Genomic DNA, 27,891 nt, shown 5'->3' on the forward strand with positions numbered 1-27,891 from the left:
CAGGAAGGAGGGTATTTCTGTATTTAGAGCTCGCCGGGAAGCCCTGCAATTAAGAAGGGAGCTAACTGAAGGGAACCCACACACCTGAAGGGTCATAAATGAAGGCTTTCTATCATAAAGAATTCTTCCCCACCAAAAACAAAAAAACCTCTTTTTACTAATGGCAGCATCTAAAAAATGGTAATAGAGTTCTATCACTGGGCTGCACCCAAACGCACAGTAAGAAAATACTACTTTAAGTGGTTTATTTGTCTTGGCATAAAAGATGTGCAAAATAGGTGAAGAGAACTACTCAGGCCTAAAGGAAATGTTTGTATGTCTTTCTTCTTCATCTGTACTATTTCATATATTATAAATAGTAAATTGCCCTCTGAGCCCAAACTGAAGAGACAGAGCCCATCCTCCACACTTGATTTTTTTCTATTAAAAACAAAAACATAAAACTTTACACGTAATAGATAAGAACAAAACCCACATAATGTATCTTTGTACACATTCAGTCACAAAGATGTCCAAAGTCTTCATTTAAATATAATTAAAATAATTACTTACCATCCAAAGCAAAAAAGTGCAAGATAAAGGCCCAAAAGGGTGGCAACGACATGTCTTATAAAAGAGCTAGTTTTGCTTGAACGTAGATAAGTTCGAAACCAAATGGCTGCTAGCAAGGCAAAGAGTTGGCACACTACAAAGTTGACCTGTAAAGAAAAATTAAAATTTCGTATTAGCAACACAGACTTGACTCTTTGATTTGATGTCACATTTAAGTTCTCCGGACAAACACACCAAAGGTATATAAAATTAAGATCTTCCAAGTTTACAAGAGAAACAAAAACAAAAGCACCCCTTGGCAGGGGTGACAGCTCCGAGTTCGAAGAGACGGGCAGGTGCACCCTCCCTGTACCACAGGGCCAAGTGGCACCCAGCGTGGAAAGGCCTGGAGGGGCACCTGGCAGAACCTGAAGGACACGGGGATGCAGACACAGGAACGGCACAGGGGACTCTGTGGTTTAGGGAACGACAAAAATGTGTCTTAATGACGCAGGCGTCCCTCTGACTATTAGAAGAGAACGGCTCTGAGTTTCTCCAAAAGTCCCCTGGGCCAAGATCTGCCAGCATCCCCGAGGGTCTGGTGGAATGCATCCTCCTCCACGTGGAGCTCGCGGCCACTCTCGGCGGAGGGCGTCAAACTGCAACGGCGGGTCTAGAACCACCACTTAGGCACGGCGGGGACTGGCTGCTTCAGCTCTGGGGCATCTCAAGGACTGGTGCAGGCGGCGAATGGATGAATGACAAGGGCGGAAGGAGCCTTCAGAAAGCAATGAGGAAACACATTTACTCTCAAGTCCACCATGTCCGTTTTTAATCTTCTTCATAACCCGCAGAGACCCCACTCTTAACTGTGGGAATGAGGCGCGGGCTGACATCAGTGCGGCTGCTCTTCTCTCCCCTACTACTTCCGCCCTGGCAAAACGAGGCATAAAAGGCTAAGAAGAAGAATCTCTTTGGTACTTATTTTTATTTATTTGAGAGAGAGAATGAGATAGAGAGAGCATGAGAGGGGGGAGGGTCAGAGGGAGAAGCAGATTCCCTGCTGAGCAGGCAGCCCGACGTGGGACTCGATCCCAGGACTCCAGGATCATGACCTGAGCCGAAGGCAGTCGCTTAACCAACTGAGCCACCCAGGTGCCCTCTCTTTGGTACTTAAAGACACAAGAAAAATCTCCATTTCTTTCTTATGAAATCTTTTCTCATAGACTATTAAGGAAAATAGGTCTTAAAATCTAAATAGAAGAAAAAAATCCATTTGACATGAGGAGCTTGCAAAAAACACAAAACAACAAAATCACTGTTTCAGGCACCTCAATTATGAACAAATCACACTATCTACATGTAGATGCTGCCATAGATCCATAGAGACACTTCTGCCTAAAGACACACACAGTTATGTGCTTTTTCTTGCATTACAAGGAGAAAAACAGTTGAACATTGTTGTACTTTGTCTAAGGGACCATTGTTCTTTGAAACAGTCAGACTCAATACAAGCAAATTGTCATTCCAACAGGTTCTAAGCACTTTTCCCTCCTAAAGGGTCCTAACAATATTTTCTTAAACTGAAAGTAAATACATCAGAAAAATATTTTCGATACAAATACTACTCACATCTGCAAAGCTTCATCCAGTTTAAAAACTTCATTTCAAACACCCTTGAGTTCTTCAAAAATGTATAGGGCCTCTATGATGGGCAAAGCGTTAGGAAATCAGAAAATGCACAAGTCCCAGACCTAGCCCTGGATAACTTTAGAATCTAATAAGAAAAGAAAATAGGTACACAAAGAACTTCAACTCAACTATTAAACGTCTTTTTAAAGGTTCTATGAGAAAGTGTTTTTAAGAACACCGCACCAAAGGAAAGCACATAGAGGATGCATGTCTCAAGGCAGGTGACAGGATTCCCAATCATAGCTGATATCCACAACCATCTGAGGAGTTTCTCCTTGTCTCCCTCCTTCTCTCCCTCCTCCCTTTTTCTTTTCATTAGTGTCTAATATAAAATGAAGTGTGATAATTATCATAGAAGCATTCTTGGGCCACTGACATACAAAATATTGTATCTTTGTAAATACCCATTTCAACATTGTCATCTTACAGATAAAGAAAATGAGATCAGGTCTTACTCCAGACACTGAATCAAAATCTTCGGGGGTAAACCCAAAGGTTGATATAAAAAACAAAAAAGAAAAAACACCCCACATGTCCTGATAATCCTCGAGGTATAGGAGCCAACAGTGTTGGAAAATTAGGGAAAGGGCATTTTATTTTTTACTTTTTTAAAGATTTTATTTATTTGACAGAGAGAGAGAGAGCACAAGTAGGCAGAGAGGCAGGCAGAGGGAGAGGGAGAAGCAGACTCTCCACCAAGCAGGGAGCCCAATGTGAGGCTGGATCCCAGGACCCTGGGATCATGACCTGAGCCGAAGGCAGCCGCTTAACTGACTGAGCCACCCAGGCGCCCCGGGAAAGGGCATTTTAAACAAACAAATGACAAAAACAAACAATGTGAAGGAACCACTGAGAAATGAAAATGTGAAGGAGCACAATGTGGACTCCTGGAAGGGGGGGGTCAGAACAGGAGGTGGATTTGGAAAGTGAGGGCTCTGTGTGTCATGCTGAGGAGTTTACAGCTGAGCCCTTAAGAACTGAAAAACCACTGGAAATTTTTAAAATAAAAAAGTGATGTGGTCCACCCTCTGCTTCTGCAAAGGCAGGAACAGAACAAGGACAGGAGGCTGCTGTATCAGCCTCCCTGAGAAAGGAGCCTGCAGTTGCAGGGACAGAGAGGAGAGAACCAATTCAAAGGATGCTCAGGCCAGAGGACTGTCAGGTCTGGTCACTAGATGAAGGGATGAGCGAATGCAAAGGGCAACAGGTCGTTAATAAATGATAGCATGGTGAAAAAGGACAATGTGGGGGGAATATCCAGAGCAGATAAGGAAACTCCGTCTTAATGTTTAGGTGACCTGTCTAAATAAATAGCTTAAGAATAATTCATAAATTATCCACTAATAATTTATCCACTAATGGCCAGGACAACTGTGCAGGAGATACAAAGATGCACAAAATGTGGTCCTGCTCCAAAAAAACCAAGAGTGAGTCACAGACACAGAACCAGAGTACAATTTAAGCGCTAAGGCTCAGACCCCAGGAGAAGCCAGAGGAGGAGCACTCCATCCCCCAGACCTGGGGAGGCATCCCCAGGCAGAGCCAGCGTTTGAGCCTTGTGTCTGGGCTGGGAGGATAAGGAACTGGATGGTCAGACAACGGCAGGAACTCTAGGAGGAGGGAGTAGCAGAATTCGTATCCAGAAAAGAAGCTATAGGACACCCAGATGCAGAAGTCCACACTACTACCTTACATAGAAGACACACACACCCAAATGTTCAAATAACTGTTCTGAAAGGTCTTAAAGGTAAAACTTTGCCAAACTGAAACCATATCTCAGTCATTCTTTCATGGGTGGGGTAGGGCTGGGGAGGCCAAAGATTACGAGAGAGGGAGAGAGCAAGAAAGAAGGAACACACCTACGCTATCTGGAGATAACATCATGTCCTGGGTACTTGGCACTGGTTATCACATTTAATCCCCAGAACAAGGTGCCATTTCCCCATTTTACTCAGCCAACTCCAGGTCACTTATAATAACAGGTATCCAAGTCCGACTGGTTCTAGGCTGATCAAGGGCTGCCTCTCTACTTCTAGAGAATGTCTGAAGGTCAAACTTGATTGCTACAGACAAGACTTTTAGAAAGGATGCTATCTGCAAAACAATGCCACCCTATTTAAAAGAACATCAACAACTGGTCACGTCCCATTGCTAATAAACACAATAACAAAGATCCTATGTGGAGTTCATGTACATTTGTTTTGACTTGTTACAGGTCAACCCTTTCTACAAGCTTTCTTTTAGATGGAAAGAAATTTAGACAATGTTCTTTTTTCAAAGCTGTTTTGTTGAAAATATATACACATGACCTGATGTGCCTTCAAAGAAACTGCCCTCAGTAATTTGGGCGTAGGGGAGGGGGAGGGCAGGCAGGGTACAGGAAGGAAGAAAGAAGTAAAACTGGAAAACCTTAGCTAATTTAAGAATTACTGGTAACAGTAAAAAAAGCTGCACAGAAAAGACCTTATAAAAGCAACAGTTGTAGACACATCAGAGGATGTTCTTTAAGGAGCATGTTTTGCATGAGCTGGTGAGAGAAGTATTTTCTTCAACACCAAATGACGTGGCTTGATCTCACAATTAAGTCAGTGTCTAGGCACTCAGGTTAAAAGCCTACTACTCAGTAATTTATGACACTCCAGTGTAACAGCAACAAGATTAATTATTTTTTAAGGACACTCAAAGAAATACTGAAATACTTAATATCCAAAATAAATCTATAAGCGCATTTAGGGAGAGAAGGATCCAAGATAGTGACCTAGGAGGCTCCTGAATTCACCTCTTCCAAAGGACACACCACAACTCAGAATCCACAGAGCGATCTGTAACTATGGGAGGTGCTGGATGGGAACTACCTTACTGTGGTGATCATTTTACAATATGCTCACATACCAAATCATTATGTTGTACCCCTTAAACTCATACAATCACATATATCACTTACATCTCAGTAAAACTGGGGAGGAAAAGTATTTAGGTAGTTTAAAAGCTATTTCAAAGATTAATTACTGTGAATAGGGTAAAGGACTCTTCTTCTAGAAAGACAAAAATCACACCCCATTTCATCAGCTCTGCTGCTAACACCTGCCTGCATTTTTACTGTGGGCCAGGGGTGAGTAGGCCCCTCTCGGTCTCCACCTGACCAACGGTTGCTCGCAGTGCCCTTGAAACCCATGGCCAGGGCGTGCTTAGGCCCCACTTCCATGGGCTGCTCCCCGTGAGTGGGTGTGGCAGGAAAAGAAGGTAGGCCCGTTTCTAGGACACTGGAGACTGGCTTTGCGGACCCCATCCACAGGACTCAGACCTGTAGGCGGCTGGCTCTACCACCTTCTTCCAGGCCCTTCCGGCTTTCTGTCCCAAGTACTTCCCCAGGTCGATTGCATCGAACTGCTCCTCGAGGACCCAAACTAACACAACCATTCTAAGCCCTTTACAATTATCAACTTAATCCCCACACAAACCGTCTAAATTGTGCTCTACTCTCTGTTTTAGAGATGAAGAAACCAAGAAACCAATGTATTGCCTCCTACACTTAAAAACAAATTCCAGATAAATTAACGGTCCGTACTCAGCTGTGGTGGTCATTCATGCTATTCACCTACCGCTGCTTCTCCTCTCCTGGGCAGAGGAAGAATGAATTTCCTGACTCCCCGCCATGACGAGCCTCGGCCAGTGAGCTGTGAGCAGAGTGATGTGCGTCAGCCCTTAATCACCAGAACCAGAACCTTCAGACTTGTCTTCCCATCTGCAATGTTCCAGAAACGACGAGCAAAGCCCCCCTGCCAACTTGTAATTAGACAAGTAGCAAGACAGACCTTTGTTGTTCTAAGCCTGTGAGATTTAGAGATAGTTTTTCACCCCCGCATAATCTAGCTTATTCTGACTTGCTATGATAACTAAAATTATGTATGTCCTAGACAAGAATGTAAGAGATTACATAAGCTTATTGAGTAATATAAATAACATAATAAATAATATTAATTTTACATAATAAACAGATTTGCTACACAAAAGTTGAAGACTTCTACACAACAAAAGAACACTAAAATAATGTTATAAGTAAGTCTGGAAGGAAAAAATGCGTACATGAGATACATGACAAAGGGTTTTAATATTCAAAATGTAGAAACAACTAAAAGTCAATAGGAAAAAACATAATTAAAAAATAGGAAGGGGCGCCTGGGTGGCTCAGTCAGTTTTGCATCTGCCTTCAGCTCAGGTCATGATCCCCGGGTCCTGGAATCAAGTCCCACACTTCTCCTTCTGCCCCTCCTCCCATTCATTCTCTCAGTCACTTTCTCTCCCTCTCTCAAATAAATAAAATCTTTTAAAAATTTCTTAAAAAGTAAAATGTGGTTAAAAGAATGCATACATCTGTATGTTTTGACGTGAAAGATCACCAAGATAGTCTAGTAAGTGAAAAGCACAAGCTGCAGAACAGAAGAAAAACCCAAACTACGTATACATTCCTTCATTATATATATATTTACTGTACTAATTACGAACCTGCTATGCACCCACAATGTGCTAGACATTAGCACGGTCTCCACATAATCTCTTCATGAATGCCACACGTCCCTACTTGTCAGTGCTCAACAAACAGCAGGTGAGCTCTAGGCACAGGCCGTGTGCTTGGCAGGCCAACTTCAGGTAACCCTCAGGACCACCCTGGGGACGCAGCTCTGTGCTGCTCACCACACGCTGCCCTGCTTCCCTGTGCACATGCACAGAACCAGGCATCAAACTATCAGACTGGTCACCCCGGAGAAGGAGGTCATGGAGAAGAAGCAGACTTGAAATATTTCCAATGCTGGATGTAGTGAATCCCCCTATGCAAACCCCTCCCATTTCCCCCACAAAAGGAATAACTACTAGCCTAAAGTTGTAGTACTCTCATAAGTATTTTCAAACCTTTTCCACCTGTGTAATTTTATCCTCACAATATTCATGTGACCTAAATGTTATCTCTACTTTAAAGGAAACAGCAAGCATGGAAGATTTGGGATCCAGACCTCGTGACTCTGTCTTAGGCTTTTTCTTTTAGTTCCAAAGTTGAACCTGATCCTACCATTTTCTCATTTTTACCAAGGGTGCCTACACTTTAACTAACATGTAGCTAAGAAAATGTTATGCTTCAAATTTCCTCCCTCTCCTGGAACACGAGGAGGGGATTTCGGAAGTGTTCAAAATGCATATCAAGTTATACACTCATCATTGTGCAATTTTCTGAACAGATCTGTGCTATCAAATAGGAGCTCACCAGCCACATGTGACTATGAGCTCTTTCATGTGGTTACTCAAAATCGAGATATCAAATACACACCAGACTTCAATGACCTAGTACGAAAAAGAATGTAAAATTACCTCATCAATAATTTTTATATTGATTACATACTGAAATATTTTGAACATACAAAGTTAAATAAAATATTTTATGAGCATTAATTTCACCTGTTCCTTTTTACTTTTTTAATGTGTCTACTAGAAAACTTAAAATTATATATATGGTTAACATTTGTGGATCACATTGTATTTTTATTGGACAGCCAGAGGCAAATCTGATATACTTTTTTAATTTAAATTCCAGCATAGTTAACATACGGTGTCATATTAGTTTCCGGTGAACAATATAGTGACACTGCTCAGCTCATCATGATAAATGCACTCCTAATCCCCATCATCTATTTCACCCATCCCCCTCCACCTCCCTTCTAGTAACTCTCAGTTTGTTCTCTATAGTCAAGAGTCTGTTTTTTGGTTTGTCTTTTTCTTTGTTCATTTGTTTTGTTTCTTCAATTCCACATATGAGTGAAATCATATGGTATTTGTCTTTCTCCGACTGACTTATTTCACTTAGCATTATACCCTCTAGATCCATCCATGTTGTTGAAATGGCAAGATTTCATTCTCTGTTATGGTTGAGTAATATTCCGTTGTATATACGTACCACATTTTCTTTATCCATTCATCAGTCGATGGCTACTTGGGCTGCTTCCATAGGTTTGGCTATTATAAATAATGCTGCAATAAACATAGGAGTGCGTGATCTTTTCAAATTACTATTTTTGTATTCTTTGGGTAAATACACCATGGTGTAATTATGGGATCATAGTATAGCTCTATTTTTAACTTTCTGAGGAACCTCCAGACTGTTCTCCAGAGTGGCTGCACCAGCTTGCATTCCCACCAACAGTGGAGGAGGGTTCCCCTTTCTCCGCATCCTCACCAACATTTGTTGTTTCTAATATACTTTATTTTAAAAGCTTAAAAATGTTCCCCCTCCAATGAAAAAATGTGTAAACTGCTACACGTGCCCAAGAACATTTTGTCAATTACCACTACATCAGAACTAAGCATTCTATAAACCAACAATTGACTTATTTTAGAGTAAAAATAGAATTTAAAAAAAAAGTTTAGAGTAAAAAAACCTAAACCTTGAGGCAGCTCAAGAAGAGTACAATCCTCAACATATTAACAAAAGTGGCCCAAAATATCAATTCCTACCTCCATATCTCTTATCAAGGGAATACAAAATCTGTTTTAATGTTACTTTTCTATAGTATTACTGGTTTTTAGATAGTATATTTACATTCTCAGCCAGTGTCTTGCAAGGTAAACAGCCAGGCTTTGGGAGACCCCACACTGCTGGGGTGGAAGTGAGGCATGCAGCCTATAACCAAGGAAAAAAGGGTTCTCAAGGCCCCACAGACAGAACAACCTTTAACATCATCGGCACTGTGCTCAAATCTACCTGTGTAAATCCAGCTGTGTAAGCATCACCCAGACAGCTAGTTTGAAATGGATACTTGCCCCAAAGGTTTTATTCCCCAAGCCTAAACCAGGACCTGAATTTTTTTTTTAATTCCCCAGGCAAAACCATGTTTGGGAAACATGTCCTCATCAACCAACCTCAAATCCAAGTAGATATGATGGGTGACAAAGGCAAGGCATAAAAACACTTTTAAATCTTTAGGAAATAATATAAATATATAAAAATACCATTAAATACCCACCAGTTTTGCCAAAATTTAAGTCTGACAACACCAAGCATAGACTACAGTGTGGACAATGGGACCTCATACAAGGCTAACACAACTACTTTGGAAAACAATTGCATTCTCTTACAGGACTGAAACTATTCATACCTTATGACTCAGCCACTTCACTAGAGGTATAATATGGGAACCACGAGACATGTACAAGAATATTCAAAACAGTGTGATTCACAATAGCCAAATGCTAGAAAAAACCCAATGCCCATTAACAGTAAAATGGTTAGGGGCACCTGGGTGCCTCAGTCTGTTGAGCATCCAACTCTTGATTTCAGCTCAGGTCATGATCTCAGGGTCGTGAGATCCAGCCTCAAGTCAGGCTCCTTGCTGGTGCTGGGCGTGGAGACTGCTTAAGATTATTTTCTCTCCTTTCCCCTCTATTCCTCCGCTTCCCCTCAACTCTGTCTCTCTCAAAAACAAACAAACAGTAAAAGAGCTAAATTGTGGTATATTTTTACAACAGGAAACTACACAGAACAATGAAAATGAAAGAATTATAGATTTTTTTCACAACATATGGATTAAATTCAACACACAATGCTGTACGAAAGAAACCACACATCTCTTGAATTCATTCAGAGGAATACAAACAACATAAAAACATATATTAATAAAAAGCTCCAAAAAAACAAGCAACAACCCACACTGTTTGGGGATGCCTACCTGAGCAGTAAAGCTATAAAGAGCATGAAATGATTATCACTGAAGTGGTAACTGCGGAGGAAGGGATCAGGTTACAATGAGGAACATCCAGGGGGGTAATACTCTATTTCTTTCCCCGGGTGGTTACAGAGATACTGACGTTTTAATTGTTAAACTTTATGCATTAGCTATGGTAACATTAGGTGCTGAAATAAACAGACACCCAAAAGTATGTAATGGCCCCAACAAAACTGGGGTTCTTGTAACAGCCTGAAGCGGATATTCCCCGGCCAGTGGGCAGCCTCCCGTGGCGGCTGATTCAGGGGTCCCTGCTCCCTCCATTCTGAGGTGCCATCATCCAGAACCCCATCATTGCTTCATCCAGCCACAAGAAGGGAAACATGAGAGCATGGGAAAGGCACACCTGTTCCTAAAGAGCCCCAGCCTGAAAATGGGACACGGATCGCTGTGGGCAGAGCCGCTAACAGAGCCCCAGCACCCTGCGAGGCCGCCTGGGCCCTGCGCTCGGGCTGCGAGCCAGGACAGGCAGAACGCTGACTCCCGCCCAAGAGCTCGGTGGCCTCCGCCGCACTTCTGGTGTTTCATACTTTCCTACACGGGTGTTACATTTCACAATTAAAAAGGGAAAATGAAAAACTACAGCTCTATCTCTCCAAGTAGTCATGAGTCTGCCCCAAGGAAGAAATTCAAAATGTCGTTCTCCATACGCAATTAAATTAGGAAGGCAAGGCATGAAACTGAGAGTATTAAATTGTTACATGTGTATCTACACCTTACGCTTATTATGAATGTTGAAACCCATAAAAATCTTAAAATTAGAAGTGTCCTAAAAGACCAGCCAGTCCAGCCCCCAATCTATAGAGTGTTTCCCTCAGAAACTGCCTGGATATAATTGGTCATCCCTCTTCTGACTTCCAGAGACAGGACGCTCACTACTTCGCAAGCCAATTTGTTCCATTGTTGGAAATCACTAAATTTTCAAAAGTTCTTCCTGACAGAGACCTGAACTCTTCCTCTGAGAAGTCCCCCTTGCTTCTGCTGGCCTGTCCCTATCCAGGTCAAGTCAAGTGTCCCTCTGTGGTCCCCCAGCACCTACACACACTCCGTGGCTTGTCTATCGTGTGTGCTCCTCTACACTCTCAAGATGGGGCAGAGAATCTGGTACACAGTAAACAAACTTTTTTTTTTTTTTAAGAAAGTGGCCTATTTTGTGTCTTTTAGAAAGACACAAAATAAGCCTAATTAGCTTTCCACAAGGATAACCCCTTTGAAGATGCACAAACTCCTTTCCACAGTAAGCCACAGAAACGCAACAAATGCTATTTGGAGAATAGCATTCCAGACTTTTTACCAACTTTGTCCAATACACTACTGAAATAAAGAAAACCAGGTATTTCTCTGCTTTTGATATAACAATTCCTGAATCCTACAACACCAATATACAGCTTTCTTAAAGTCACAGTATGACGCTTTGTCAACTAAATTTTAGAAGACAAAATACTGCTTAGGATTTTATCACTTGTTCTGACGCCCACCAGAAAAGTTAAGTCACTAAAAAGAATTCCAAATAAAAAGTTCTAAAGAAATATAAGTGGGGAAAAAAAGACTGAAGAAACAAAGTTTAGCTTAGTCCAGTATTTTCTTTGAAGAACAGGTTGAGAGTTCAATCCTCATTTCAAATGCAGCCATTCTCAGGGAGTGGGGAATTAGAGCTTTCTACGCACTCTCAACACTAATGGCTTTTAAATATTCAAATTAAAGTCAAGAATTATATAATATCTCAACAGTTCTGACGTATACAACATCTCAAAACAAACTTTAATAGACTCTTATTTTTCTTTATAAAATTTAGCTAATAATCTTTTAAGTCCTAAGTATTAAATACCATTCCTCCTCACAAATTATTGTTCTCAGACTGAAAAACTGTTCCATAAACCCAGTTTTCCAAACTTCTAACTGAATTAGTCTATCGGAAAACGTAAAAACAAAACTTGATGGCTTTTGGTGTAGCAAGTGAATACCAGGTCCAATGTCACTTAACAGAATATATCACGACTATACAAATAGATTAAAAGGAGGGAACAGTTCAATATAGACTAAGAAGCAAAGCATCACACTCACTAATTAAAATACCTAAAATTTTCTAATGAATGAGGCATCATGAACAATAAAAAACTGTCCAACAAAAGCTTTCTGCTTGAGGTTTAAATGTCCCTCTGAATACACCAAATATAATTCCTGTTTGTAGTATGGTTGGTTTTAATTCTTTGAGTGTTCTGAAAAGCTAAGCAGAGCATCAGAACCAAAACAGAACAAGGATAGGAAGATGCTAAGGCAAAACAGAATGAAGCAGCATAACAGGCTCTGGAGTCCAACTGCTGTTAACTTGTTTAGTATCTCTTAACTTCAGCTTAGAAAACAACATCTTCATACAGACAAATAACAACCAGCTAGAAACTCTAATGGATGGAAAAAACCCAGCTACAACAGCAACCAGAAATATTAAGTAACTAAAAGTAATCTTCTTTTTTAATTTTTTTATTGTTATGTTAATCCCCATACATTACATCATTAGTTTTTGATGTAGTGTTCCTGATTCATTGTTTGCGTATAACACCCAGTGCTCCATGCAGAACGTGCCCTCTTTAATACCCATCACCAGGCTAACCCATCCCCCACCCCCCTCCCCTCTAGAACCCTCAGTTTGTTTTTCAGAGTCCATCCTCTCTCACGGTTCGTGTACCTAAAAGTAATCTTAAAAAGAAATGGACAATATCTACGTGAAGCAAATTTTAAAATGCTAGATATGGGAAGAGATCCAAAAACTACTTGACTAGAAAGGGCAGCTATTCTTGGATAGGAAGACTCCAGTGTCATAAAAAATGTTCATTGCTCCCTACATCAATCATTACATTTAAGTCCAGAACAATAAAAAGTCAATAGGCTTTTTAGAAAAGAAAAAGTTGATCTTAAAATACAGAAATATAAACAAGTGAAACAGCCAGGAAATTTATAACAAGAGGAGACTTCCCCTATCAGAAGGTAAAGCAAATTTAAAAACTAGAATGAGGACTAGATGAAGAGAAAGATCAATAAAACAGAACTGGAAGTCCAGAGATAGATTCAAACACATCATGGGCATGTAGAATATGACAAAAGTAACATTTTAAAATGTTCTGGGGCAAAACCAATAAAAAAAAATTAGAGGCAATTCCATTACCATAAATATAAAAAATTCCCTAGTTGCCAAACACTGTAAGCAAAGTAAAAAGATAAACAATAAACTTGAAAGGAATACTTGGAAATTATACCATAAAAAGCTACTTTCCTCAATATATATATAAAGCTCCTACAAATCAATAATAAAAAAGGTAACAGGGGTGCCTGGCTGGCTCAGTCTGTGGAGCCTGCAACTCTTGATCTTGGGGTTATAAGTTCAAGCCCCACGTTGGGTGTAGAGATTACTTTAAAATCTCCAAAAAAAAGTAATAAAATAATAGAAAAACGGGCAGATATATGCATGGTCAGTTCTCATTCACATGAAAAAAAATGCCCAAACTCTATAATAAGAGAAATGGAAATTAGAATAAAGTAACATTTCACCTATCTAAATGAGTAAAATGAACTTCAAAAGCACTCGGTATTGTCAAGTGTATAAGGAAACAGAACTCTAGAACACTGGCAGTATGTACTAACAGAATGCTGATGGAGAACAATTTGGCACTGTGGGAGACGATGCATTTAATATTGTGTATATGTGCCGCAGCATTCTATAACAGGGAAAACTGGAAAAGACAGAAACTAGTTAAAGTATGGCACGTTAAGTCAATGAAATGCTAAACAGCCATCAAAAAGAATGAGGCAATCCCTAAGTACTACCATGAAATGATCTAGATTTCCTAGAACAGAAGACCTTTCCCCTTGCCAAGATAATGTTGATTTGGTTCAGTTACCAGGCAGCCGCTTGCCTCGAGAAAAGCTAGAGCCTTCCCTAGTGCCAGGGGGTGAAGAGTGACTGGTCTCAGACAGTCACTGCCAACAACTAATTCAGGACATGGACGTGTGCTGCGATTCTGAAAGAAATGAAGCCGAGGACTGTCAGCACAGTCTCCCCTACACGTAAAAATGGATACAACACAGATATGCAGGTTTTGCCCATGGACTTTGCGATTTATGTGAGACCCACGGAATGGGAAAGGTGCCTGAGAGTTAGATGAGGCACTGCCTAAGAAAAATAAATAGGGAAACAGAAGAAAAAGAACAAAGCAGCAGGTCTTGATAACATCATTAAGCTGCTGAGTTAACGGATCCTGGAAGCATGCTATCCCTCGGTTTTCACAAGGTCACAGACATGCCCTTGGGGATATCGCTGGAAGGATACCCCAGTAAATGGTAACAGTGGTTGCCCTTCAGGGTAGGGGATAGGGGTAAAGAGAGACTTCATCATATATCCCTGTCTACTTTTTTATTTTGTACCACGGTCATTTATTATCTACCCCCAAATAATTAAATTTTTTTAAAGTGATACATGCTTGTGGGGTGCCTGGGTGGCACAGTCCGTTGAGCGTCTGACTCTTGGTTTCAGCTCAGGTCATGATCTCAGGGTCGTGAAATCGAACCCCACATCTGGCTCTCTGCTCAGTGCAGAGTCTGCTTGAAATTCTCTCTCCCTCTGCCCCTCCTGCTCATGCACGCGCTCTCTCTCTCTCTCAAATAAATAAATCTTTTTTAAAGAAATGATACATGCTTGTTTTCAAATTTCCAAACAAAAAAAACTGAGCACCAAGATTTAGGATCACAATTATCTCATCTCCCTACACTGCCTCTGCATTGCTAGCTTCATCCCACTAAATGTCAAGTCATGGCAGCCAGGTCTTAAAGGATATGAGCATTTCGAACATGATTAGGTCACTGTCATAGATGAACAACTCTTTCAACAAGCATAAAGTAAACTGAACTCCACTACTGTCAGAACCAACTTTGGTGAGGTAACACAAAACTCTTAATTCAAGAACTACCACCTGCCCCTAATTAGTAAAAATAAATTCAAACCAAAACTTTGGAAAACTGGTTTTTATAAACCACCATAAAATCTACAGATTATCCAATAAGAATAACATTCTTCACAAAACTCAAATTGGACACGTAAACTGAATTCTTTACTCTTCTATCTCCTCATTCTACCAAACCTGCCCCTTCCCTTTTGGGGCCCCAACCTAGTTAATGGGATCGCTTCCACCCAACCCCTCAACTAGAAACTACGGAACACTAACTCATATTTTGGGGGCTTCCAAAGCACTTTTTAAATCACTCCTATCACAGCACTGGTCACTTACTGGCCTCTTAGTCTGACTTTCCTTTGGACTGTGAGCTTCTCAAGGCTTGAGAACAAATTCTGTTCATCTATGTATTCCCATCCACCCCTGAATGGAGGGTCTGGCTCCATGCATGCTTCTAATTTACTGAAAGAAAAAGTAGGGGGGGAGAAGTCATGCCTCTGAATTTGCTTAAAACGAAGGAGAGCAGACTATTAAGAACATAACAGCTCATATTTATCTTCCATCTTTGTGAGAGGCTTAATGCTCTTAATATTAATTGCTACAATTAAAAACTTCACAATCAGAAATTTAAAAAAAAAAACAGAAGCATAAAGATGAATTCTAGTCACCATTCAACAAACACTTACTGTTTAGGTACAATGAGCAACATAGACATGGTACTTCCTGCGCTCACAAAATCTACGGGCAGCAGGAAGACACGCAAATGGATAACAGGGATGGCTGCTGAGCAGGATGGTAGGCTGAGGGCTGGCCCCAGGCGAACACAAAGAAGAGGGACTTATGTGGCATGCCTCTCGGGACTATATCCTACCACCTGAATTATATGGCGACTGCCTCAATTATATGGCAACTCCCACATCAACAAAACACATAGCCAGCAAAGAACCCTGCTCTCCCAGGACAGGCGCATACCTAGACATGATATTCTCTCCTCTTCCTTCCCAGACAATGGCACAGGGAACTGCAAGGCAGGAGCCAGACCTCCCTTAACCTCCTACTCCACGGTGAATGCAACATCATTAAAAACAGCCAGAGTCCCAGGGGTTTATTAACTGACAGATCCTGAAGCATATTCTCAGATCATCCACAGAAGCCAAAAAGCAGTAAACAGAAGCAGAAAGCAAGTGATTGCATCAAGACCTCACAGAAGTTAGAAGTACCTATCTTCTACCTTCCAGATTAAGGAGAGTTTATCTCCTTTAATTTCACTCTTAACTGTCTATGTAAACTCCTAGGAACTAATTAAGAGGAATTTATTTATACTTGCCTATGAAATTAAAAGATGCTAGATTAACTGCATCCACAGCTGCTAAATTATGAAGCTCAAGTAAAGGCAATCTGCAGAAACAAATTTAATCCAGATAAAAAATAAATAAACTCGGGCGCCTGGGTGGCTCAGTTGGTTAAGCGACTGCCTTAGGCTCAGGTCATGATCCTGGAGTCCCGGGATCGAGTCCCGCGTCGGGCTCCCTGCTCGGCAGGGAGTCTGCTTCTCCCTCTGACCCTCCCCCCTCTCATGTGCTCTCTCTCATTCTCTCTCAAATAAATAAATAAATAAATAAATAAATAAATAAAATTTAAAAAAATAAACTCAACACACACACATCCCAAAATATCACATGAGCACAGACACAAAGAAAGGGTTAGTCTGCCTAACATCCGCAACACTTGTCAAACTTACTCTGACATATGACTAACAAGTTGCTCATCCATGAACAAGCTAAAGGGGAATAAATATAAGAACAAGGAACTACTCCCCCCACTTTCATTAAAAGGGTTTGGTGCGTGTGTGTGTGTGTGTGTATACACCTCAGTATTTGTCTCTTCCATGGTCACAAATAATACTAGCAAATCAGAAGACTTGCAAAGGGAAAAAGATGAATCTAAATTGACAATGACTGGATAAACAAGTCATACTGTATCCATACAATAGGATATTCCTTAGCAATAAAAAGGAACTATTAAGACACACACAATGACATGGATAAATCTCAAAATAATTGAGAAAAGTAAAAAAAAAAAAAAAGAAGAGGATTATAGTACAATTTTATTTATATACATTTCTGAAAAAATGCAAACTATTCTATAATGACTAAAACAGATCAGTGGTTGTTTGGGGATGCAGGGCAGCGAGAAGCAAGAGGTAGGTGTTACTAAGGGGCACAAGGAAGCCTCGGAGGTGATGAATATGTGCACTATCATTGCGGTGACATGTGATGGATGGATACATTCGTCAAAACATCCAACCTTACACTTTAAATATGTACAGTTTATTTTGTGTCCATTATACCTCAAAACAGCTGTTTAAGGGGCGCCTCAGGCGCAGTTGGTTGAGCGTCCGACTCTTGATATTTGGCTCAGGTCATGATCTCAGGGTCCTGGGATCGAGCCCCATGTCGGGCTCCCGCTCAGCATGGAGTCTGCTTGAGATTCTCTCTCCCTCTCCCTCTGCCCTTCCCCTGGCATGTGCACGCTCTCTCACTCTCTCTCAAATAAATAAATAAAATCTTTTTTTTTTTTAAGTGGTTTAAAATTTTTTAAATAAAAAGCAATTCACATTGACCATCGTGGGGGTTTCCGTGAGAACATCACAGCATGTGTGATCACCTTGACTTTTAGAAGGATATGTCATTTGTTACATATCACACTTGTGGACTAGCGACAGACAGCAGTTTTGGAACAAACAATAGATAGGAAACACCTACTGGCTTGTATTTTCTCCCTGTTCATCACTCTCATGGTTTAAAAAGACCCATTTTAGCGAAACGTCTTAAGTTTCTCACAGAGAGTCTCTGTGACTCAATAAATACCTGGTCTTCAGAAAGAAGTGAGCTTAAAGGCCACCCAGTCCCACTCCCTCAGTTTAAAGTAGACTGAAGACTCTACCCTCTCTTGGGGAGTTCTCCTCTGTTCACTGACACCTGACTTTGTAATCTTAGTCTCGACCTCTCCACTAGGCTTCAGACTCATTTATCCAACCGCCCACTAAACCATCTCGCCTGATGTCTAATAATATCTAAAACTTACAGTGGCCCAAAAGGGAACTCTTGATCCCCCACGACCAACATCTCACCCAAATTTACACATCTCAGTAAATGCACCATCACAAATTCAGCGGCTCAACCGAATCACAAATTCAGCTGCTCGACCAAATCAGTTGAAGTGCAAATCAACGCTTTACTATTACTAATTTCTTCCCTTCCACATCGAATCCACTCCTGACTCCTTTCAGTTCTCTCTCCAAGTTGTACCAGTCATGCCTCTGGTCCCCATCTCCACTGCCGCCCACGCCTCTCCCCCGGATACCTACAAGGTCCCCCATTCCCTCTCTTGCCTCTACACGTCAACCACCAAACAGCAGCCAGTCACGTGATCACATCAGTCCCCACCTTCAAAATAAGCTAGTAGACTGCCCATCATCATTAAAATAAACTAGTCTTTACTCTGCCCTCAAAGAACCGGGCTCCCTCCCTAGCCTCATCTACCACTATTTCTCACTGACAGCCTTTAAGCCATACTGACCTCCCAACACACCAAACTCATTTCCACCTCAAGGCCAAGGTCCCCCAACCCCACACCTAGAATGCAGAAAACACAGATACTTCACCATTCACATCTAAACTCAAGGGGCACCTGTTGGTTGAGCGTCTGACTTGGGCTCAGGTCATGATCTCAGGGTGCTGGGGTTGAGCCTCACCTGGACCACCTCATCAGGGCCCTATGCTGAGCGGGGAGTCTGCTTCTCACTCTCCCTCTGCCCCCCCTCAAATAAATTTGCTTATTATATTTGCTAATAAAATTTATTTATCAATTTAAATTGCCATTCATTCCTGCTATCAGAAGCATTAGCCCAAATAAGAATAGTGATCCTTTCCTAATTTACCTTGAAAGCATTCGTATCCAGGGACCTACCTACTGCTGGGTAACAATCACCCACCCTAAAATCCAAAGTCAATTTCAATACTCCTTTTAAATTTACAAGGCTTTGAATTATGCAAAAAAACTCACTGTTTTCCTGGGCTGCCTCATTAGCATCAGATTTCACTTCAGTACAGTATCACCTTACACATATGTAGATTTGACTTTGAAATTATACTACCTCCCACTAAAAACAGTATACTTTTCAATAAGGATCATGTCAATATAAAAAGTATTAACTTTTAATGATTAGCTTGAGCTCTGAGATAGTGTCCTTGGAATATTTAGCCATTAAGCACTTATACATTATCCAAATGAGCCAATGTAAGCATTTTTGATTTTTCACTTATTTTTTTTAGAACTTTTAAAGGTTTCAGACATCACTATCCAAAAAAAAAATCACAAGTGATCATTATGTCTCTTGATGTCATATGCTATAAATTATCCTATAGTAAATCCTTAAAAATAATCCCTAGAATGTACATTTCATGAGAACAGGGATTTTCTCAGAGGATACAGTAGTAGTATTAGTATAAGGGTTCAGTAGTATCCCTTAGCACCTATTCTTGGCACATGACCGCACATAACAAACATGTGTTGTTAAATACTTGCAAACTCGTATTTGGTTTCATCATTTTCAGATCACCATATTATTCCAAATTTATGTATAATCTCTTCTTCCTATTGCTTGATGTCATTTTAATATTAAGCATGAGCTAAAAAGTAATTCTTTGATATAATCACGACAAATACTTGACTTCCAAATTACGTGGTGACAGTCGGTGAGTTGATCACAAGAGATCGTCATCTATCCTCTTATGTAGGGGATGCAGAGCAGGCAAGACTCCACGCAGTTTGAGACGCTGACTCCACTACCAAGCTCCTAACAAGAGTTTCCGCTCTCAGGCTAGGAAGGAAACCACAGCCGGAAGACCATCTGTACATCCCAATTTATCAAATATTTACACCAACTCCGAGGTGAATGTTAAGTAGCTCCATACAGCTGATAAAGAAAGTCAACATAATTAAGTAGTCGAAGGCAGCAATTATGAATCATAGAAAAGCTACTGGGTTTTGAGGTGTGTCACTAGTAATTTATTACTAATGAAAGTTAAAATAGTCAAGTTTGTGAACAATTTACTTTAATAAAGTTTATCCCCAAAACATTACTCTTGCCCTCACATTTCTAAGAAAACAACAGCAGAGCCGCAACTGGTTTGCTGGGAAGTACATGTGACACATTGTACAGAAATGGGAATGTGTCTCATATGAATGTCACCTAGCATATCATAGCGGGCAGACAACTGTGCATCTAAAGTAAGCAGCACATTACTACCTAACAAACTATAAATACAAATCCTTGCTCCAGCCAAGTAACCAAGTAACCTTTGGCATTTATAACCTCTTCATGTCGTAGTTTCTTAATAGGGAAATAAGAATAACCTCTGTCTACATTCATGGATTATGAAATTGACGAAGGAAAACAGACATTATACAGACTTTGCTTCCTTCACCGGACACAGTCTGCCTGCCTGGCCAGCTGGACTGAGGCAGAGCGGGCTCACACCCCACGAGGGGAGCTCCTCTTAGATGAGGTAAATCTGGAATAGTAAAATTCATAGGAACGGAAAGTAGAAGAGTAGTTATCAAGGGCTGGGGAAGGGAGAGATGGAGAGCTGTTGTTTAACGGGTATACAGTTCCCATTTCGCAAGATAAAACGTTCTGGGGATCTGCTGTACAACAATGTGAACAGACTTAACACTACTAAACCATACAGTTAAAAATAGTTAAAGTGGCACATTTTATACACTTACATATGCTATATGTTATCACAATTTTTTAAATTTTTAAGTTATTTTAAGAAATAAATAATCAAGGGGTACCTGTGTGGTCCAGTCAGATAACTGTCCTCTTGGTTTGGGCTCAGGTCAGGATCTCAGGGTCATGAGATCGAACCCCGTGTCAGGCTCTGTGCTGGGCGTGGAGTCTGCCTAAGATCCTCTCTCTCCCTCTCCCTCTGCCCCTCCCCACCTCTCTAAAAAAATAATAAATTTTTAAAAAAGAAGGAATCAAGAACTTCATCAAATGAGACATCAAAAAGAAAATGAAAAATCATACTACAAACTGGAAGAATACATTTTACAACACATATAATAGATAAAGAATTCAAATCCAAAACAGAGAGAGAACCTCTAAAACCGTTAGGAAAAAGACAAACTACCCAATTTTTAAAAAGGCAAAAGAATGAGCATTTCACAGAAGAGAAATACAAATGGCCAGGAGCTATATGAAAAAATACTAACCTTATTGTGTTCAGGAAAAATGAAAATTAAAATCACAAAATACCTTTTTATACCCAAAAGAATGGCCAAAGTGTTTCAACCTGGTAACTAGGCGCTAGGTGCTGATGAGGATGTGGAACAAGAGAATTTTAATACACTGTTGGTGGGAGTGTATATTGGTATCACCACTTTGGAAAATAGTTTGGCATTATTTAATAAAGTTGAAGATACATTCTCCATGACCATTAATTGTACCCGAGGTAGATAAACCTTAGAGAAATTCTCACATATGTGACAAGGAGACATGAATAAGAACTTCACTACAGCCTTATTTATAAATAGTAAAAACCTGGAAACCACCCAAATGGCCTTGGTTGGGAGAGAACACAAATAAGTTATAGCATATTCACACTCCACAGAAGTGGGAGTGAACAACCGCAGCTAACCTACCAGAAGAAATGTATCTGGCAAACATAATATTGATTTAAAAAGCAAGACTCAGGGCGCCCGGGTGGCTCAGTCCGTTAAGCGTCCCACTCTTGATTTCAGCTCAGATCATGATCTCAGGGTCGTGAGATCCAACCCCTTGTTGGGCTCGCAGAGTCTGCTTCTCTCTCTCCCTCTGCTCCTCCCTTGTTCGCTCTCTCTCTCTCTCTCTCAAATAACATCTCAAAAATAAATAAAATAAAAAGCTAGACTCAGAAGAAAACATATGGTATAAATCATTTAAATAAAGGTCAAAAGTCAAAACTGAGCAAAACTAAATACCATGCTGTTTAAAGGTACACACGTTTATGGCTAATACCACTAAAAGGAAATGATAAATCCCAAATTCTGGAAGTTACTCCTCTCTTGAATGAGTTCAAAGAGGGGCACCCAGGGAGCTTGAAAAGGTCTCCCTGAACTTCTAAGTATGGGTGAGGATTTCATCATCCTCTAATAACATGGTGATCATTCCTAATCCCCTGCAAATCTAATTTTTAAAATCAAATCCCCAGGAAAGGGAGGACGTACTCAGACAAAAAGCTCTAAAAATAAGGAAAAAACTTTGGGGGATGGAAGGGAAAAGGAGAGAACTGTAAATCCCCCAATATTATTAACTTTGCTTTCTAAGTAATAACCTACCGACTCCTGTAGAGCAACTTAAACTTGACATCATTTGTGGCACTGGTCACATGGTCATGTGGTTTTAACGCGTGACTGCCAAATGTCTCTTAAAATTCCTATTATGGCACCAAACAGTATAAATACTCAGCCTCCCTATATTCACCATCACCAGGAGAGGACTCAAGACAGGAAAGCCAGCTGCCCTCCTTGGCCACTGAAGATTCAGAGTGGAGAAGGGGCAGGAATGCAGGGAGAGGCTCCCCTGGGGAAGAATTCTGTGTCAAGAAAATGAAGACTGGCAGCTACGTGAAAATGCAGCTAGCTCAGAGCCCTCCCACTCCTGAATGGCATCCCTCTAAGGAAGAAAATGTAATACACTGGGACACTGGCTGTCTTTGAGGGCCCAAAACATATGTACACAGTTCCTTCGGGAAACAACTAAAATTTCCAATGTCTTTTCCTGATAGCTTATTACATCCACATCAAATTCTGAGTTTTCCACTGCTCAACTGGCTGTATTAGCTGGGACCTGAAGTCAGACACAGAGAGCCATTGATGCTGACTGAAAGATCACCTGTTTTCTTCTTTTTACTCACAACGCTCTCAGAAAGGATGTGTTTGTTTGATTTTAATTTTTCTCATCATTCTAATCAAATTACCACAGGCTCTTTATTCTATCAAATCAAATTCTTAGTCTGAAAGCACAATGGAATTCTTTAACTGAATCCCAAGCCCTCCCCTATCCTGAACACCAGTCTCACAGTCAATGGTCTACTCAACATTTCTACTTCAAAATCTAGCAGGCAACTCCAAATCAACACAGCCAAAGGAAAATCCTTCATACCTATCCCTTGCCACGCTCCAAAGCCACTCTCTTCCCTCCTCCATCATTTGCCCAGGTGCTTAGGCCAAAAACCGAGGAGCAGGTATCATCCCACTCTTCTCTCTCCAACGCACCTCAGATCCATCAGCAAGCACTGCCGGCCCCGCCCCCCAGCACAACTTGCCCCACCCCGAACACCATGGGCTCTGCCCCCCAGCACACTGCACCCCACCCCCAGGAGGCCCCCATGTGTGAGCTGTTCAGAATGACTTCTTCCAGTGAGTATAATGTGGAAAGTGGGGGTAAAAAAGAGAATTCAATGGAGAACCCGGACAAGCAGGGCCTCAGCCCAGTGATCAAAATTATACCAACAGTGATAAGTCAAGCTGAAAGTACACACACTTGATGTGAAGTGATGAAAACAACGCTGCACCTCTGTGGTCTTCCAAACACCCACAAGCCCAAACTAATCATGAGAAAAACATGTGACAAATCCCACTTAAGGGGCACGCTACAAAATGACCAACACTCCTCAAAGCTGTCAGGTCATCCACACCACGGGAAGTCTGGGAAATCGTCCCAGTCTAGGGGGTTTTAAGGAAACACGACAACTAAATGTAACATGGAAAATTCTACATAGGATCCTGGATCACAAAAGGACCTTGTTACGAACTGAATATCTGTATTATTTGTATCCTCCCCAAATTAATACATTGAAGCTTTAAGCCCCAATGTGATGGGATTTGGAGATGGAGCCTTTGGAGTTAATGAGGTTTAGATGAGGTCATGAGGGTGGGGCCCTCTTCAGGGGATTAGTGCCCTGATCAGAAGCAATAGCAGAGAGCTCTTTCATTTCCCACCATGCACCCCTCCCCTCCCCAAACATGCATGCACCAAGGAAAGGCCATGTGAACACAAAGCAAAAAAGCAGCCGTCTATGAGCCAGGAGAGAGGCCACACCAGAGCCCTACATGCTGGCACTCTGAACTCAAACTTCAGCCTCCAGAACCCTGAGAAATAAATGTCTGTTGTTTAAGCCACTCCATCTATGGTATTTTGTTATGGCAGCCTAAGGTAATACAGACCTTAAGTAAAAACTCAGGAAATCCAAATAAAGCATGGAACTTAGTTAACAATGTACCAATATCGGTTCACTAGTTGTGATAAAGGGTCATACTAATATATTAACAACAGGAAAAAGTAGATGTGGGTTATATGGGAAATTTCTGTACTATCTTCACAACTCTCCGTAAATTTAAAACTGTCCAAAAATAAGTTTAAGGAAAAAAAACTCAAATGGCTTCCTATCCTATTTAGACCATTGCCAAATTCCTGGTAAACTTTTTTTTTTTTTTTACTGCATAGTATCATTTATTTGTTCAATTAAAAAAAAAAAAAAGCCAAGCTCCTAGAAACAGTAAAATAGTGGTTGCCAGGGGCTGGCAGGGAACTGGGGTCTGCTAATCTCTTTCAACTCGTCACCTAGCACTCGGGTTTACCAAGTTCACTTTCATGAGGGTTAGTTACCTGGGATATGCGTTACATAGGTGCATATGCATTTGTCAAAACAGACAAACTATACACTTCTGATCTGTGCATTTCACTGTATGTAAGTTATACTTTAATAAACATTTTAAAAAACACATGATTGATGAAATGAGAAATTTGATAACATAAAAATTACCCCTGAACTTGGTAGCTTAAAACAAATAACATTTCTTTTGCTCTCGAAGCTGCAATTTGAGCATAGCTGGACAGGGAGAGCTCATCCCTGCTCTGGCATCAGGCAAGGACTGAAATTATCTAGAGACTCACTCACTCGCATGTCAGATCGTTGGTGCCTGCCGTCTGAGACCTTTGCTGGGGCTGTCGGTTGAAACACCTATACCTGGCCTCTCTGTGAGCCTTGGGCTTCCTCACAACATGGTGACTGGGTTCCAAGGACAAACACTCTGAGAAAGAGAGAAACAGAGACAGAAACAGAGCCACACATATTGGTGGAAGCTGTGGCCTTTTAATGACCTAACCCTGGAAATCACCTAGCATCACTTCCACTATATTCTGTTAGTTGGAGCAGTCACAAACCTGTCCGGGATTAAGGGGAAAGGAAATAAGCTCCATCCTTGATAAGAAGTGACAAGTACTGGAAACAGTACTGTGACCATTTTTGGAAAGTAAAATTTACCACAGGTTGAAATACAAAGTTAAAGGAAGTCTCCAAAAGACATGAATAGCAAGAGAGAATATATAGACTTAATTCATCCAAGATGTCACCATTTAACAAATAAGACTTCTAGAAAGAAAACAACAAAAAGAGAAGGAAGAAGTTACTAAGAAACAGTTCCAGAGGATTTCCCAGAATTAAAGAACATGAGTCATCAAACTGAAAGAACTTACCGAGAATCCACATGAGATAATGTGAAATTTAAGAACATCAAGAAAAACAGAAAATCCTGTGAATCTTCAAGGGAGAAAATCAGGTCAACTACACAGTTAAGAGAACCAGACTAGCATCAGACTTCTCATCATCAATACCGTATGCGTAAAATAACAACACAATGCCTTAAGAGTTATAAGGGAAAGTTATTTTCAACCTAAAATTCTATGAAGATACTTTCAAATACATAAAGACTTGGAAAGCTGACTTTCCATGTGCTCTTTTCCTAGGAAGTCAGTTGGAGATGTGCTTCGGCAAAATAAAAGTCTAAAGCAAGAAAGATGGCACAGGATTAAAGAAATAATGAATTTGGCTCATTTATGCAGTCAGAAGAAGCTGCAGAAAGACAATGTTGCAGTAGGCCGATACAGCTATCAATCCAGATTGGAGATGGAAAGTACAAGGCTCCAGAACACAATTATCCAAAGGGGAGAAAAATAAATTCTCAAAGTGTAGATGTTATTCCTAAGGATTTGGAATTCAAAATTTAAGTTAGCAATATACTTTCCAAATTTCTACAATGGGCAATATTATTAATTTTAATAACAAAAATTTTATATAAAGAAAATTTTAAATTAGCAAATTTAAAGGATAGAAAGCTATTAAGAAAAAACGTTTTTAATTTTAAATTTAAATTGATTGTTTCTCTGCCTAAAACTAAGTCTTTGGAAGTTTTTTTTTCTCCCAAAAGAGAAATAATGACCATTAAAATCTTACACTCCTCAACCCACAAAACAAAGGAATTTTCTGTTTAGCTGCCAATGAAAATTGCCAGTTTTTAAGGGTTCCATTCTGTGTCCTAGAAGAAGTAATTTTCAAAACATACATAATTCTAAAAAAGTGAGATTTTATTGCTTTCTAGCTGGCAAATCCACACAAAATCATTTCCATCATATACCTTCACTCATTTTAGAAGTAACCACCCTGGGGCGCCTCAGTGGCTCTGTTGGCTGAGCATCCAATTCTTGATTTCAGTTCAGATCATGATCTCAGGGATCAGGGATTGAGCCCTGCATCAGGCTCTGCACTCAGCAGGGAGTCAGCTTCCCTCCTTCTCCCTCTGCCCCTCCCCCCTGCTCATGCACTGTCTCTGTCTCTGGAATAAATAAATCTTTAAAAAAAAAAAAAAAGTAACCACCTGTTGAAAGCACTTATGTGTCCATGTGCACACTGCAGTGAGAACAACCCAGTGCAAACATCATCAGATCCAAGCTCTAGAGCCCCAAGGCTAGCAGCTGGAAGGGCCTGGAGGCATGGGGACAGCTGCACCAATGCTGTCTATCCCAACAAGAGCGAGCTTTGTGGAGCTGCTGGGAGGAGCAAGGGAGTGAATGTGAGATCTGAGAAGGAACGAGCATGCGCCCAGCACAGAGTGGGCACTCTTTCACACAATTTGCCCATATTCTGAAAGGATGATCAGTAATCGCTGCCATTGGGTTGAGCAGCTACAACGTACTAAGGTGTCTGGTAGCCTCCAGTACCTGAATAATGCTCTCCGTAACCCAGAAAATAGTTATCCCCATTTTTAAAACGAGGAAATGGAAGCTCAGAAAATTCAAATGTGCCAAAGTCAGAGAGCAGGGGAGCCATATTCAAGCTGAGGCCAAAACCAAAGATCACACTCAGTCCACTCTGCCCACAATGTGCATATGACTGATTTATAACAGTCTGGGGAAAGAATGATGAAAAAAAATCAACATTTTCCAATATACAAAGGCTAATTCTGAACCATGAGACTTAAACTGCCAGGAAGGTTCTAGGTCCTGTGGCCATCCTGATCTTGTGCCGTCCTGTGGCTAGGTGAAACCTCCCTCGCCTGGTAAAGCAGGACGATCCCTGGGCTGTTATCCCTCCCTGTGGCCATCGGGATCTTGACACCACACCTGATTTTGAGACCCTGTCTTAAGTGTTCGCCAGATGACGTTTTAGTGTGCAAGTGCAACTGTGAGTGGAAAAGACCAGGGAAGCTCCAGGGTGAAGACGGAGGTGGACTGCTTCTGCCGGAGTTAGAACAGGTAAAGTTCTCCACCCTGGAAGGGAGCGCCAGCCTCATTACATCTTGCGTCTTGTCACCAGGCTCAGTCAGAACAATGTGTGACAACGTTGATGGGCCGCAGAGACTGCGAAAACAGAAGCAATGCTGAGGACAGCAAGGAGCTCCGAGTCAAGGATGCCTAACAGAGAAGACAGATGGGAGAACTAACAACTGTCTGGTAATGTTATCTGCCATTGACCAGAACCTACTGTCTTCTTATTTTATCAACATATATACATGATCCCCTACAGTATTTACTGACTGTTCACATTAATGAGATATATCCAAAA

The 27,891-nt window shown here is 40.9% G+C and overlaps 1 protein-coding gene across 1 annotated transcript in view; it reads right to left on the minus strand.

Annotated features, from left to right (window-relative positions):
- Positions 1 to 27,891, minus strand: part of MBOAT2 (membrane bound O-acyltransferase domain containing 2) — a 116,116-nt gene that overhangs the window by 68,551 nt on the left and 19,674 nt on the right. The window contains exon 2 of the mRNA XM_021697429.2: positions 553 to 698. Within this exon, the coding sequence (XP_021553104.1) occupies positions 553 to 698 (146 nt within the window). The remainder of the gene's footprint in view (positions 1 to 552; positions 699 to 27,891) is intronic.

Source organism: Neomonachus schauinslandi, chromosome 10 (assembly GCF_002201575.2).
Source record: "Neomonachus schauinslandi chromosome 10, ASM220157v2, whole genome shotgun sequence".
Taxonomy (NCBI): domain Eukaryota; kingdom Metazoa; phylum Chordata; class Mammalia; order Carnivora; family Phocidae; genus Neomonachus; species Neomonachus schauinslandi.